This window comes from Chiloscyllium plagiosum, unplaced genomic scaffold (assembly GCF_037043375.1).
Source record: "Chiloscyllium plagiosum isolate Xiang-an unplaced genomic scaffold, Cpla_swu_hap1 HiC_scaffold_17, whole genome shotgun sequence".
NCBI classification, from domain to species: domain Eukaryota; kingdom Metazoa; phylum Chordata; class Chondrichthyes; order Orectolobiformes; family Hemiscylliidae; genus Chiloscyllium; species Chiloscyllium plagiosum.
In genome coordinates, this window is record NW_028270155.1 from 67,279,906 (window position 1) to 67,295,821 (window position 15,916).

General features: G+C 41.2%; 1 protein-coding gene across 8 annotated transcripts in view; it reads left to right on the forward strand.

The window, feature by feature from the left end:
- The window catches only part of LOC122558548 (cyclic nucleotide-gated channel beta-1-like), a 204,313-nt gene that overhangs the window by 18,716 nt on the left and 169,681 nt on the right, over positions 1 to 15,916 (forward strand). For 7 of the 8 annotated variants that reach the window (XM_087996039.1, XM_087996043.1, XM_087996041.1 and 4 more), the window contains 5 exons: positions 3,018 to 3,132; positions 4,048 to 4,105; positions 6,978 to 7,047; positions 8,028 to 8,145; positions 15,565 to 15,589. In XM_087996039.1, the coding sequence (XP_087852165.1) occupies positions 3,019 to 3,132; positions 4,048 to 4,105; positions 6,978 to 7,047; positions 8,028 to 8,145; positions 15,565 to 15,589 (385 nt within the window). In that variant the 5' untranslated portion in view covers position 3,018. Of the gene's footprint in view, positions 1 to 1,476; positions 1,564 to 3,017; positions 3,133 to 4,047; positions 4,106 to 6,977; positions 7,048 to 8,027; positions 8,146 to 15,564; positions 15,590 to 15,916 lie in introns of those variants that run through there. The other variant, XM_087996040.1, reaches the window with a different exon arrangement.

A 15,916-nucleotide genomic window follows, 5' to 3' on the forward strand; every position in this document is an offset into this window, starting at 1 on the left:
GGCTCCCCAGTGAGTTCTGTAAGGAATTTGTAAGTATATTGTCAGGGTCAATGCTTAGTATATTTAACGACTCACATAGTCATGGCCTCCTCCCACTATCTCTAAGGGGGATGAACATTTCTCTCATTCTTAAAAAAGGGAAGTCCTAAGAAGATTGAGCTTCCTATAGGTCTACTTCACTCCTGAATGTTGACTTCAAAGTTCTATCTAAGGCTCTGCTATTAATGCTAGAAACTGTACTGCCCTTCATCATTAAGGAGAACCAGATGAGGTTCATAAAAGGTTCCAGATCGACGGATAATGTCAGGAGATTACTTAACATGATTCAAGTATGTCAACGGTACATACAGCGATCGGTACAGGGATTGGTGATTTCCTTAGATGCGGAAAAGTCATTTGACAGGGTCGAGTGGCCATATCTTTTTCGTACTTTAAAGCAGTTTGGCCCGGGCGAGACCTTCATCAGGTGGGTGGGGGTTTTGTATAGTGATCCTGTTGCCATGGTCCTCACCAATGGCATACGGTCAAGCAATTTCAATTTTTGTAGGGGCTGTCCCTTGTCACCACTGCTTTTCACATTGGTGATCGAACCACAGATGCAATATGTAGGGGTCCCAATAAATTGCTCCGGAAATGGGGACAAAGTCACATAAGATCACACTGTAAGGGGATGACGTTCTTACCTTCTTATCAAACCCAACAGTCTCAGTGCCACACCTGATATAATGCATCAATTTATTTTGGGCTTCTTGGGTTACAAGATCAATTTTGCGAAGTCAGAGGCCATGCCCATAGGTGGTCTCCTGAGAGTGCCTCGTCCTGAGAACGGATCTCAGTTCCCCCTTAGATGGTTGCAGAAGGGCTTTCTCTACTTAGGTATATTTATTACTCCCGTTTTTGATCGGCTATTTAAAGCCAATTTTGCCCATTTATTCAACAGAATCAAGCAGGACCTTCATAGATGGGAGGTGTTCCCGATCTCTTGGTTACAGCAGATAGCCCTCATTAAAATGAACATTCTACCCCGCCTGTTATATCCTATGTGAATACATCCTCTACTTTTTACTAAGCAAATATTTAGAAGACTGATCGACTGGTTCAGTTCTTTTATCTCGTATCGCAGATTAAATTGCAATTACCTTCCAGACTTCAATAGTCATCAATATTGTCAAGGCATGGAGCACAATGCGTCAGAGTGAGGGCAATATTGCCAAAACCTCTTTTTTGACACCCACAGTTGGTATGCTGGACTTTCAGCCAGGGGTAATGGACTCTGGGTTTAAACAATGGGCAGTTAGGGGCGTGTCTGGCCTGGGTGATTTATATGATGGGGACATATCGATGTCCTTTGACCAGTTGGCTCAGAAATATGAATTGCCCAGTCGGGACAGCTTTCATTTCTTTCAAATTACAAATTTCATCCAAAAAGAGACCACACTTCTGATTCTTATAGGTCCGACATGCAGAAGAGGGCGTTGAGTGCTGAGGGTACATTATCTGTTAGCGACTCTTATCGTCTATTGGGGAGAGAGTACCTCGGACTAGTCCAAATGGCTCTGTAAGGTATGGGAGAGGGAGCTGAATGTTGATATCTCTTCTGAAATATGAGAGGATATCTGTCCATTTGGCCCCAGACTGCCTTGCTAAATTTAACACGGAAGCATCTCCTATGTGTCATAAATGTAAAGAGAGCATGGACACGCTTATTCATTGTCTTTGGTCCTGCCACAGACTGCAGGCATCCTGGAACACTATGGTAGGTGAAATAGAGAAGGCCTTGGGGACAGAGGTGGAGATGGATCCGGTATCTCTTCTTCTTGGCTTTGTTAATTCACTTTCATTGGATGCACACAATAAAAGGATTTTCATGCCTGCCCCTCTTCCGCGGTTACGTTAGAGCCTGGGTGTCCTTGGAGAAGGAGCACGCGGTGTCGACCAACACCCTGGAGTTGTTCAGGGAGAGGTGGGCGCCACAGGGAGTGGAGTGCATCATTTCTCCCTCCAACTCTATTTTGATTTAGTCCCTACCCTCCCCTTCACTGTTTTTGATCACACAGCACTGCCCTTTGATGTGAAGGGCAGTGTTTGTCACTGGCCACCCGGGTGTTTTCCTATCTTCCTGGTGGTGGAATTTGAATAAAGATTCATACACTTTGTGTCTTTCACTGTGTCTCACACCTATACACACACACCATGGGTGCTGGGGTAAAATAAGCACTACCGCAGTTAGGCGGTAGTGTAGGGGGTTAAAAAAAAAAGACAAAACAAAAAGAAAAAAAAAGAGAAAAAAAAAGAAATAAATCAGACACTTACACAGCATTGTCCTTTTATGTGAAGGGCAGTGTTTGTCACTAGCCACTCGGGTGTTTTCCTAAAAAAAAAAGGATTTTCACTTTCCTCACTTTTTGTGCAAGCAAGAACATTTTATTAGGGTGGGTGTCAGAAAATCCCCCAGGTCTGACAGGCTGGCGTAAGCTAGTCATAGAGCACATCCCCTTGGACTTTCTGACGAGTATGGTGCACCATAAAATTGAGAATTTCTATAAGTCATGGTGGCCCTTTTTGGACCACCTGGGTATGGATTGTCCACCATACTAATAAGAGCCATGATAATACTATGTAATGAATCTGGTATCCAGAGGGGAGGAACTATGAACATATGAATAAACTTATGTGCTTGATGATCAAGGGCTATTGCTTTGTTTCGCTGAGCTGTTATGGTTATTATTATTATTATTATTAATAAAGATTTTCCATTTTTAGCTTGGTTATTAGTTACTATTTATTTATCCATGTAATTAGTGGGTTTGTTTTTTAACATTGAATTGTTTGGTTCTGTACTTGTAATATTCAAAAGGAAAAAATGTTCCTTTTTTTGAATAAAAAAATATTTTTTAAAAAATTCAGATGGTGGAAGTTGAAAATTGGTTGTCCATTTTTACCATTACCATAATAACAATGTTTACAATCTTAATGTTTAATTTGGCTAATTTATTGTGTCCTCTCTCCTAAAACAGGATGTTTACCTGGATAGCAAAAGTTGCCCCACAACCACCTCAGCCAGTCAAGCATCTGGAGATCACACCTGAAGTTAAGAGTACCTCTCAACCTGCAGAGGAACTACAAGAAGAGGTATGTCATACAGGTATATTCCAATTGCATGTTAACATGCTTTAATTGACAAAACAAGGAATCACAAACCTGTTGAGTGACATATATCAAGCTCTTCAAATTGGTTGTACCTCACATTGGTATATTGAAGTACCTAGACATACCTTGTCTCCAGCTAAACCATAACTGCATAACCTCACAGAATGTTTCTACATTGAACTAAAACAGGTCATTTGGCCCAGCTGATCCATGCCAGTGTTAACACTCCACGTGAACATTCACTTCACCCTCTTCACAAAACCCTATCAGCATAATTTTATCTTTTTTTCATTCCTACTTTCCTCTTAAATGCAGCTATACTTTTTCCCCTCTACTAAAGGTTGTGGGGGTAACATGTTCTGCCTCCAGGTCAGTAAAAGGTACATTGGACAGAATCTTTATTTTGTGGAGGGAATGCAGTGATAGTGGCTTCTCTGGTCATTACTATTTCAATGTCTGTCAAATGATCCAGAATAATGAAAAGATGCAACTTGAGATGTAACTTCTTATTTTAAACATTTCTCTGGAATGCCCCTTTAATTTCTGATCATTATTTATGCTATGGGGATCAACCTTTTGGATGTGATTAAAGGGTAACAGATTGACATGGAAATGTAAATAACATGAAACATTTTCAACTGGGACTGAGTATTGTCTAGTTTCCACTTTTACTGGTTTGGGGGTGTAATGGCCAACTCCTCAGTGAGAATTCAATTATGCTTATGTTCTTTTCTTTATTTAATTAATTGTTTTATTGCAATGTCTGTTTTTAATTTTTTTTTATAAAGAGTGCCAAATGCTAATTTAGTGATCACATATTCACAATACTAGTCCAAAATGATTCAAGATTCACTTCTCACTCTTCCAACTGGTCTTCTGTTTATATTTTCAACATAGAAAACAGAGAACTTTACAGAAAATACAGAACAAGCCTCCTTACCTAAAAATGAAACAGGTGAGTTTGACCATGTTTAGTGTACATTTAAAATAGTGAGTTTCTTTGGCATCCTGTTGATACTTTAACTGATGCTATCATCCTCAAATTATGTGACCCATTACATACAGTGTTTCTCAATTAACATTTCATCATATCTCACAATACAGAACTCAAATAGTCCCCTTACAGCAGTAAGAATAATATCTATGCATGTTGTTTATTTCCAAATTAATTGTTGTTGCCCATTGAATAGTTTTTTTTTCATAATGATGTTAAAGATATGTAGCTAATTAAAATTCTTTCTTTTCTGCCCATTATTTCCTTATTCCTGATTTGGTGTGTTCTGATCATGTTCAGTAATGTTCCTGATCATACCTCATGTGTGTTAAAGTGTGCTTCAAGATGAAACTTAGAAGATGTAGAAAGTGAACACATTGCATGTATTGCTACAATTCCAGATTGAATCCCTAAGTCTGTGTTATGATCTTGAATGAGACTGCTACATTTATGTTATGGTTTTGTTAGGAACTAGTAACTTTTCTGTTTAAAAGTAGACTAATTTTGAAATCCTAGTTACTTAGAGACGAAAGCTAAAAGATTCCACAGTTTTGAAACAAACAAAATATACTGTACTAGGTTAGAAAATAAAAACAATCTACAATATATATACAACTTACACTCCAACATCCAAAATTAACATGTAATGAAAAAGGGTTAACAGATAAAATTATGGTGGAATGCCACATGAAGTGCATCACAGAGCAGGTGCAGATCATAACATGTTTCACTAGTTTCCCACCAAGACATTAATGACACTGTATCACTAAATCTCTTTGAAACCTTGCCTCTTTCACAAGGGATATCAAATCTTCACCTGAAATTCTAGCCTCTGAATGTCCTCAAACACTGCTCCAATTCAGCCAGCCATAACTGTTTACCTCCTGATAATTGAAGTTTTTCTCCCAAGACTGTACTCCCCAGAATTCCTGAGACTGCTTGTAAATGCCTAATCACAACACAATTCCAGTTTCTTCCCAACCAGCTAGTTTCACTGAGCTGGTGCTGGCCCTGAATTCTTCTGAATTCCTCAAGGGAATACTTATTTTTTACGTTTAAAACACTGAGATGCTTTGTTTGCTATTAATTGTAAATTAATTAATTCCCTGGAGCCAATAACCTTCTGTACAGTTTCCTGGCCAGAGCATCAATATGTAGTTATGCAGGATTATAGGGGGACTGTATTTAAATGACTCCAAGCTCAATTTGCAAGGAGCATTCCTCTATTGCAGAATGTCGGGGGACTAAACTATCCTGATTGACTTTCAAAACCCAAACATTTTATTTTAATTCCTGCTTTCAAGACGTCATGTTCATCCAGAGGACAGCAGAAAATGATAGCCTTAATCTCTTGGCCCTGCTTATGTATGTTTGATGATCAGCACACCTCAAGGACATCGACAAGAAAAAAAAAGTCATAAGTGTTAATAGATTGAAAGAAACCTTAGAACGGTTGTTTGAAGTGATGAAAAAGCAAGCTGACTGTTTTATTACCTTACCTCAAATGGCTTAGCAGGCAGTTGTTGGTCATCTAGGGCTAGGGCTCCAGCCCCCACAGGAGCACATATAACCTGCTGCAGGCATTTTGATCCTTGGCAGAGTGGAGGTAATATAGCAGGACACCTCAGGATAATCCTGAGATGACAATCTCCGGGTCTATCATTTGTTCTTCTTGTCAGAGTGCACTGGCGCCTCTCTCATCCCTTGAGAAGCTGGGGCACCCGGAGGAAGGTCAAGGCCTCTCAGCTTCCTCTCTCTTATCCAGAGAATGAATGCATTCATAGCTGAAGTGATTTCAACTTGTTATTGATTGTTCTGCTGGATCTGGCTCTGCAGAGGCTACACTCATTCTGTGTAGGCAGCCATGCACTTGCATTCTACAGCCAAAACATCAGAAAGAACTTGAGCTAGCTGCCATTCACTTTAGTCTGCTAAAACTCCTTGGCATTTCTGCCAGATGTTCTCCCACTTATTGATGCATCTCTATGAACCCATTATGGTTGAGTCCAGAGGCTTATCATTTGTACTGTTCTCCAATAGTCCTTCAGGTCTTCAAGACCTTGGCTGCTTCTTTTTCCTATAGCTGTGAGCCTGTTTTACTGCTGTGCTGACCAGAATGTGACACTGAGGCTACTTTAGATTACCCACCAAAGTGAATGTCTGCACTAGTGATCAGTGGCAGGAAGGCCTTGATGGTGTATCCTTTAAAGTTTGCGACTGTTCTTCCTCAGAGATGTGGTTCAAGGCCCTGATAGAGATGAGCCTGGGATGGGAGGCTCTTCTTTTCTTGCCCTTCACTTGGTAGTGTGCCCTGGAGGCAGAATAGAAAAACTCAGAGGTTTGTCAGCGATCTCAAACATTTCTTCCTCCTCTAGCTGCATTGTGTCAGTGCTGTGCTCACCAGAATGTGACCCTGAGCTTACTCTCGATAGATTACTCACTGATGTTAATGTCTCAGGAGGAAAGAGACTGTCATTTGGCTATTGTATCCATGCCTGATCTCTGCAGGAGTAACTTACCTAGTCCCACTCCTTTACCTTTCTCTATAGCCCTGCAATTGTTTTTCTCTCAGGTTGTTCAATTCTGCTTTAAAACTGTGAATGATTATGCTTTCACCACATTCTCGAACAATGCATTCCGGATCCTCATTAATCACTGCATAAAAATGTTTTCCTCATGTCATTCAATCACCTTTTTCTCAATGTGATTTTGTTTTTGTTATAACATTTTTTTCACTTATGAAAACAACCTTGCAGAATATTTATTGCATTGATAAATTGGAGACTAAGCAAAGCCTTCTAACCTAATCTGACTTGAGTTGTTTCTATTTCAGATATCCCTTCTAACCCAGGAGAAACACAGGCTGAACCTGACCAGGTGTCAGTACCTAGCGCAGAAACAAGGTATGAGGCACAGATTGTTGCAGCTTATGCTTTGTTGCAACAGGGATTTGTTTGTGATGAAAATTGTTTGTTAAAATTCAGAGAACTTGATAGAAGAGATTATGTTTTCTGTCTTGTACCCTATGGCAGTAACACATTACTAATGTCCACGCTTCTTTTTTCTGAATATCGAATGCTGTTTATGTGTATTACAGCTTTAAGATCTTGCCTTTTATATGGAGTTTGAATCTGGCTTGACCAGTGACGTGTAGAATCATGGAATGGTTATGGTGGAGAAGACTGTCATTTGGCTATTGTATCCATATATAGAGTGACTTACCTAGTCCCACACCTCTTCCTTTTCCCCATAGCCCTGCAATTTTTTTCTCTCTCAGACTGTTCAATTCTACTTTAAAAGTGTGAATGATTATGGTTTAACCACATTCTCAGACAGTGCATTCCAGACCCTCATTAATCACTGCATAGAAAGGTTTTCCACACATTCATTCTTGCTTGTTTTTCCAATCACATTATTCTCAATGCTCCTGCTATGTCCAATGACCACACTATCCCTTGCTATCCATCAGTCTCTTTCTATGTCTTTCACTATCTTTTTTTCCCTCTTCTTCTATCTTTCTTATATTCCCTCCCTTTCTCTTACTTTTTCATTTGGTAGAATTACTGTTGCTAAAGCCAATGACTGCATTCTTATTAACTAGCTCTATGTCTCATCTTAACATTCTCTTTAAGGTCAATGATGTAATTTTCTGTTAATTCTGGTTGTCCTGAAAACTCATTGACCCTTAACTTTCTTGCTTCTTTGACCAGCCTCCATTAGCTCCTGAAATTTTAAATCTATTCCAGATGCGTGATACTTAGATATATGTCTCTGGTCTGGATGATTAGGGTTCAAATTAAAATAAATTTATAGAAAGTTACTATCGTGCTGTTCCCCAAAATATCTTTGGCTGTTGCAATTAATTTTTTCACTTTCTATACAGTGCTGGAGGTGGGGTCCTAGTCTGGATTGCACAGAATATAAGCAGACTCATTCCACAACATCTTGGTAGCCCCACACTGCCAAAAGCTGCACCAGCTGAATCTGAAAAGGAAATAGAGGTAATTGTCTCTACTTGATGTGGCTACATGACAGTGTTTAATTGGTTAATGATATTTCCAATGCTTTTACACATGAGTTCAATATAATATCCTAACTCTGCATCAGTTGATGGGGAGACTCTAGATTAGACTGTGCTGGAAAAGCACAGCAGGTCAGGCAGCATCCGAGGAACAGGAAAATCGACATTTCGGGCAAAAGCCCTTCATCAGGAATAGAGACAGGGTGCCCGCAGAATGGAGAGATAAATGAGAGGGGGGTGGGGGTGGGGAGAAAGTAACATAGAGTACAATAAGTGAATGGCAGTGGGGATGGAGGTGATAGGTCAGAGAGGAGGGTGGGGGAAGGTAGCAAAGAGTACAATGTGTGAATGGGGGTGGGGATGAAGGTGATAGGTCAGGGAGGAGGGTGGAGTGGATAGGTGGAAAGGAAGATAGGCAGGTAGGACAGGTCATGGGGACAGTGCTGAGCTGGAAGGTTGGAACTGGGGTGAGGTGGGGGAAGGGGAAACAAGGAAACCGGTGAAGTCACATTGATGCCCTGGGGTTGAAGTATTCTGAGGCAGAAGATGAGGCATTCTTCCTTCAGGCGTTGGGTAGTGAGGGAGCGGCGGTGGAGGAAGCCCAGGACCTGCATGTCCTCGGCAGAGTGGGATGGGGAGTTGAAATGTTGGGCCACAGGGCGGTGGGGTTGATTGGTGCGGGTGTCCCGGAGATGTTCCCTAAAGCGCTCTGCTAGGAGGCGTCCAGTCTCCCCAATGTAGAGGAGACTGCATCGGGAGCAACGGATACAATAAATGATATTAGAGGATGTGCAAGTAAAACTTTGATGGATGTGGAAGGCTCCTTTGGAGCCTTGGATGGAGGTGAGGGAGGAGGTGTGGGCGCAGGTTTTACAATTCCTGCAGTGGCAGGGGAGGGTGCCAGGAAGGGACGGTGGATTGTTGGGGGGCATGGACCTGACCAGGTAGTCATGGAGGGAATGGTCTTTATGGAAAGCGGAAATGGGTGGGGAGGGAAATATATCCCTGGTGGTGGGGACCATATGGAGGTGGCAGAAATGTCATTGGATGATATGGATTATGCAAAGATTAGTAGGATGGAAGGTGAGCACCAGGGGGTTCTATCCTTGGCATGGTTGGAGGGGTGGGGTTTGAGGGCAGAGGTACGGGATGTGGACGTGATGAGTTGGAGGGCATTTTTAACCACGTGGGAAGGGAAATTGCGGTCTCTAAAGAAGGAGGCCAACAACGTCAGTTGATGTGCTAGTGGCCAGCCTCCAATCTTCCACCCTATATAAATGAGAGCTCATCCAAAACACTGCTGCCATAAACTTAACTTACAGTAAGTTCCATTCACTCATCACCTCTGTGCTTGCTTTCTGTCAGCACCTGATATTTTGAAATTCACAGTCTTGTTTCGGATACAGATTCTTAGAGCTGAAACTTATATATTTTTGGCTACGTCTGAGTTATTCAGAGATTTGGAGAGCTTTTCATGATGAGGCATAACAAGTTATTACTAAGTGAACTGCATTAATTACCTAACTACCTGCCCCTGTGACATTTCTTATAGCTGATTTCATTTACAACCTACCCCAGGCTGATCCCAGCACATTCAGTGGATATCTGTTGAAAGGCCAATAGCCCTTGCGCCTATACCATCCTTGAAAGGCCACTGTGCACCCAGATAAATGTTGGCCAATCAGCATTGTCCCTCACCAGCAATGTCAGAACACAGCAGCCATAATGTCATGTTGCCCTCATCACATTGCTGACATGGCTAATGCTCACACATGTGTAAAAACCCATTCTCTCACTCTAGGCACAACTTAACCACCACACCACCAGCTACAACCCATCTGAACACAGTGCAAGTCAGCACTGTGTCATTGCCCAGTGAGGGAATATCACATACAGGCAAACATTCAAACAAATACAAATATGAGCTAGTATTTACAGAAAGTAAAAGGGTACACAATTAAAACCAATAGAGGCTGATATTTTCTCCAACAATGCAAACCAGATTTCGGCATCACGACAAAAGACTATTTTCTAGGCCATAGTTGACTGCTGGATCCAGTTCTCATCTATTGGAAGTAGGATTCAAAGACAATTTCTCTAAATTGTAGTGCCTGACAATGACAGCTTCCTCCTCCCTAATGTCCTCATCCTCCTTTTCAGAAGGCTGCTCCTGTTTCCCAGTTCTTAAGCATCCAGCTGATCAGAGCACAGTACATCAGAATGATATGACACATCTATCCAAATCCTATTGGAGGGCCTACCCACTCCTGGTCCAAGCAACAGAACCATATCTTAAATAATATTCCACCATGACCGTGGTTGAGCCATGAGCAGCATTAAATCTGCATCTGCATGTATCAGAGGTTATGCAATGGCACCAAAAGCCATGGACACATGGGTAGCTCTTATCTCCAAGTAACCAACTTTGTAATGCACCTGAAACCTCAAAAGCGCTAGCCCCAAAAAAAACATGTGTCATGGCATCTGCCGCATTACTGCACACACACATGTCCATGAAGTGATAATGGTGATCATAGCTGACCTGAACATTACTTGCTCATACTTGTATTTGTCTGATTATTTGCCTGTTTGTGATGTTCCCCTGCTGGGCAATGACAATCTATAGGTTCTGTTGATGAATTCTGCCTCTCGCTACCAAATATGTACTTTTAATGGCAGCCTGCACCTAGGGGGTCCCAGCAATGTTACCAAGATCCAGCTGCCCAGGCCGGAGCACTGATATTGTAATTCAGAGCAAAATTAAATGGTGTGACCTTGCTCAGATGGCATTGGTCATTGTCCTCATACATTTGTGAGTGCATGACTGAGAGACCTCACATAGTTGCATGTTCATCATTAGCAATGACCTTCACAGCCAGCAGGAAAGGATGACCTCCCACTTCTGTATCAGAGTTCCATCAGAGGGTCCTGGGACATACGAAACTTGTGCCGGCATTGTATCTCACTCATCCCAGGAAGTGGAGTCAGAGTAAGGAAACTCTGGGCCTGCTGCATACCTCATACATTCTGAGCATCCCTGTAGCTGCAACGTCTCCCTGAGCAGGGTCCTTCTGGTGTTCCACACCAGCCTGCTGCTGCTATGCTTGCCATTGGCCCTGGTCCTCCTGCATTTATCTTCTTAGGCAGGCAGCCACACTGACTAACATGCCATCAGTGTCTGAGCCCATGACTCTCAGCAGGAAGTACCTTAAATAGGAAGAGAAGGAAAGAAGTTCTTAGATCTCAGAATAATCAGCAACAGTGTACCCTGCAGATGAGGACTAAGCTCACTTCACCATATAACCGGATACATGCTGCACACTGATTAAAAGGGGCATACCTCTATCATGGGAATCTCAAGTTAATGAGTTGGGGGCATGTACTCAAATTCCACCTACGCAAATGATAAAATTTGAATTCAGTTAAAATCTAGAATTTTTAAAAATGTGCCTAATGACAATCACCTAACAATTGATTAGTGTCATTAAAAAACTGTTCACTGTTGTCCTTTAAGGAAGGAAATCTGTTGTCCTTACCTGCGCTGGCCTTCAAGTGAGTTTGGACTCACAGCATTGTTGTTGACTCTTAACTACCCTCTGAAAGACCCCTAGCAAACCACTCAGGTGAAGGGCAATTCGAGATAGACAATAAATGTTGGCTCATGAACAAATACAAGAAAAATCCACATATAGGTTGAGCGACTCAGTGAAGGTGCCATGCCAGCTAAGTGACCGCCCAACACCATCAAAAAGGAAGTGCCTACCATGTTGCAACACCCAACTATCACAGACCCACATCAAATACTTCTTACTGCATTCAGTGCAGAGCATCATAGCATCTACATGATACATGAGAATGCGATGTGTGGAGAACCCTTGGAAGTTGGATGAAAAATGGTTTCCCCTTCAGCCAGCATTGACCTTTTGTAATATCATTGTAAATTCCATGTTATTGAGGTGCTCATGTTCAATGTGCAAGCACTGTCAGCATTCTGCAAACCCCTTTGACCAGAATCTGACCCCTAAACAGCTTCACTTCACATGCACAGCAAGTGGCCTATGAAGTAATTGCAAATTAAAGGTGGTTAGGCTTTACACATAGCTGCTTTGTGTATTTGATGCTAAAATATCCTAGCATTCAGCAAATGTGGATGCTGAGCATTCACCCCTCAAGCTAGCATGTGGACTCCGCCCATGCTGAGCCATTTCTGGGAGTGTGCAATATGCAGACTGGGCCCATGACTGATGATACCAAAACCCTACTAACCAACCGCAGACTCATCCCCCCAAAATGAACTGAGAACCAGTGTCAATAGTTTCCGACATGGTCATTTGTTTGAATGAATTGCAGGGTGGAGGATTTGCTACTCAAGCAGCTGGCAAATGCTTTAAATGATAAATTGACATGTCAGTATGCCCATATAGCAAGTCTGTATCCCAACGGACAGATTGCTGTTGTCAAGCATGACAAGCAGCCTGTCTGTGTGTCTGTGCAGACATATATCTCAAAGTACTAGTAGTAACAGACTTTGTCTCTGACTGAAGTCCAACATGTTAACAGGCAGGCAAAGCAATGCAAGACAATGATGTTCTGAGCATGCAAGTAGGTGTTCAATGAGCGAGCCTGAAAGAGCGAAAAAGCAACCCTGAGATGTGGCTTAGCCTGACCTGGGCACTGGATGCCTGTCTATGTGCACCAGGTGTCCTGCCACAGGTCTTTTGATGTTAGTTGTGGGTCAGTCCTGCAGTGCAAGTCTGTGCTTCATGAGCAACTCGTCAGTGTAACAGAGAAGTACCGTGATCGTGATAGGTTGGCAAATGCCAGATACCAATGACCTTGGACAAGGTGGGGTGCAAGCGACTGCCACCTGTTGATCATGCCATTTTGGTTGTATCGCAGTATAGTAGTCATTTAGAGTTAGAGGTGAGCTGAAGTCACTAGGTAGCCACTCTGACCCTCATATTGAGTTTTCTCGATTTATTTTGTGTTTGGCATGTCTAGTAGGATAGAATGAGAACACAAGAATATTAATTAGACAAGTTCGGTCATCACCAAAGTGTTTAATAAGCAATAGTCCACTTTAATTGGCAACTCACTGCTGCCTAGTGAGAAACTCATCATGCCACTTGTGAAATTCAATGAAGTTTCTTACTTTGCTTCTGTCGTTGAGATGGTCTAGTTGGACTTCTCACCTAATTCGGCTACATATCTCGTGGTAGCCCATGTCACTCAGGCCGTATGAAATTCTACCCTCGTCTTATTTCCAGCTAGACAGCATCTCAAGATCTGTGCATTCCTCCAATTATGGCCTCTTCCATCTTCCCAACTTTACTTGTTCCACCTTTGTGACTGTTATTTCAACTGCCTCAGCTTCAACAGTTTCTTCATTAATCCTCTCTGCCTCACTACCCATCTCTCCTCATTTAGGACAATCTACAAAATCTACCTATATGACCAAATTGTTTTGACATTTGCCCTTATATCACCTCATGTGACTTGGTGCCAAATTTTATGTGATAGAAGTGCTGTGAAGCATCTTTGAAGACTTTATTCCTATAAAGATACTATATAAATGAAACACAAAAAGCAAAACATAACTGGAGTTCTATGCTGGGAGGTTGGAGTTTGTATTTTGGAGTTCTATAATGGAATTCTGTTATTATGTCAGAATTTTAACAGTGAGGAGGAGAAATACCCTTGGAATACTAGAGTGATAGAAGAATAGCAGCCTGAAATTAACTGCAAAGTTGCATGTAAAAGAATAGAACATTGGAATTGTGTATAATTAAGACAAGGAGTATAATGTTTGAATAGTAATTAAGAGCAGTATGAAGTTGTACACTGAAAGTTTATGCAATCAAGCAGGTTAATGGTGTATGCAATTCCATAAAATAGGGGAGGTTAATAGAAAACTAGAATTCAATATAATCCAGTAAGATTTATTTTATTCTTACATGGGATGTGGTCACCATTGGAAATGCCAGTGTATATTGACCATCTCAAGTTGCCCTTGAATTGTGTGGTTTGTTAGACCACTCAAATATGGAGAACTCTGATGTGAATTTAGAGTCACATGTAGGCTAAACCAGGTAAGGATGGCAGATTAATTTCTCCAAAAACATTAGTTAACTAGATAGACTGTTTACAACAAAACCAGAGACAACAGGTATCACTAATTTTATATTCCAGATTTATTAATTAAATTTAAATTCCACCAGCTTCTATGACAGCAGTTAGAAGAACATCAGAACTAGGAGCAGGGGTAGGCCATCTGGCCCTTTGAGCCTGCTCCACCATTTAATAAAATTATGGCTGATCTTTTCATGGTTTCAGCTCCACTCACCCGCCCTCTCACCGTATCCTTTAATTCCTTTACTGTTCAAAACATTATCTATCTTAGCTTTTAAAATACTTACTGAGGAAGCCTTAACTACTTAACTGGGCAGGGAAATCCAGAGATTCACAACCCGCTAGGTGAAAAAGTTCCTTCTCAATTCAGTCCTAAATCTGCTCCTCCTAATCTTGAGACAATGCCCTCTTGTCCTAGTTTCACCCTCCACTGGAAACATCCTCTCTACTTTATTTTATTTATTCCATTCATAATTGTATATGTTTCTATAAGATCCCCACTCATTCTTCTAAATTCCTATGAATATAATTCGAGTCTACTCAGTCTTTCCTCGTAAGCCAACCCCTTCAATTCTGGAATCAACCTAGTGAACCTTCTCTGCACCCCTCTGGAGCCAGTACATCCTTTCTCAAGGAGACCAAAACTGCATTCAGTATTCTAGATAAGGCCTCACCACCACCCTATGCAGCTGCAGCATAATCTCTCTGCTTTTAAACTGAATCCCTTCAGCAATGAAGGACAAAATTCCATTTACCTTCTTATATTACCTGTTGCACCTGCAGACCAACCTCTGTGATTCATGCACAAGGGCACCCAGGTCCCTCTGCACGGCAGCATGTCTCCAGAACATTAACCCAGGCTTCTAAATTATCAATAATAGCATTTTGCTACCATCTTCCCAAGGTAATGGTACGCTGAAATATCATTTAATTTTAGGGACCTTATGTAAACAGAAGACCCCTCTAGTTAAGTGATGAAATTGGAAACTCACACATTAAAGGGATTAATTAGTTTAACGAAATCTTATTCAAAGGGAACATGACCAGTTATTGATAGATTATACAACTTTGTATAATATATAGAATATGATGGTGAATGGTGTTTGGAATTTCATACAATGGAGATGGGTCATGGATTATTGGAATTCCCTGACCACCTCAAGACTATCTTTAACCATATTCTACTCATCTTGTTGCCAATATGCTGACTCACAAATGTTTGTTTTATCTTGTTTTTAACTCAATATCTAAATGTGGATTCCTAATGCAGACTAAGGAAGAAGAACCAAGCACAGGTAAATGTTTATCACAAATAGGGCCAAAATTACTTAGCAGGCAATTGATTTTCTTGGATTTCACCACTGGAGCTTAACATCAATTATTGGTGATGTTAAAGTTGGACAGCTGAATTTCTGAATTTGAATAAATGCTTTGATTAAAGTTCATATTTTGATCAAACACTTTTACATTGCTTTCACATCATTGCTAAATCACATTGATTACAATTGGTTGAGTCTAGCATTAGGTACCTTCCTTTACTAAGTGATAGATTTAAAAATATTAAACAGAATACAATAGTTCGACGTTTGTTGGATTAAAAGGAAGGTGTCTTTGGAACTAAT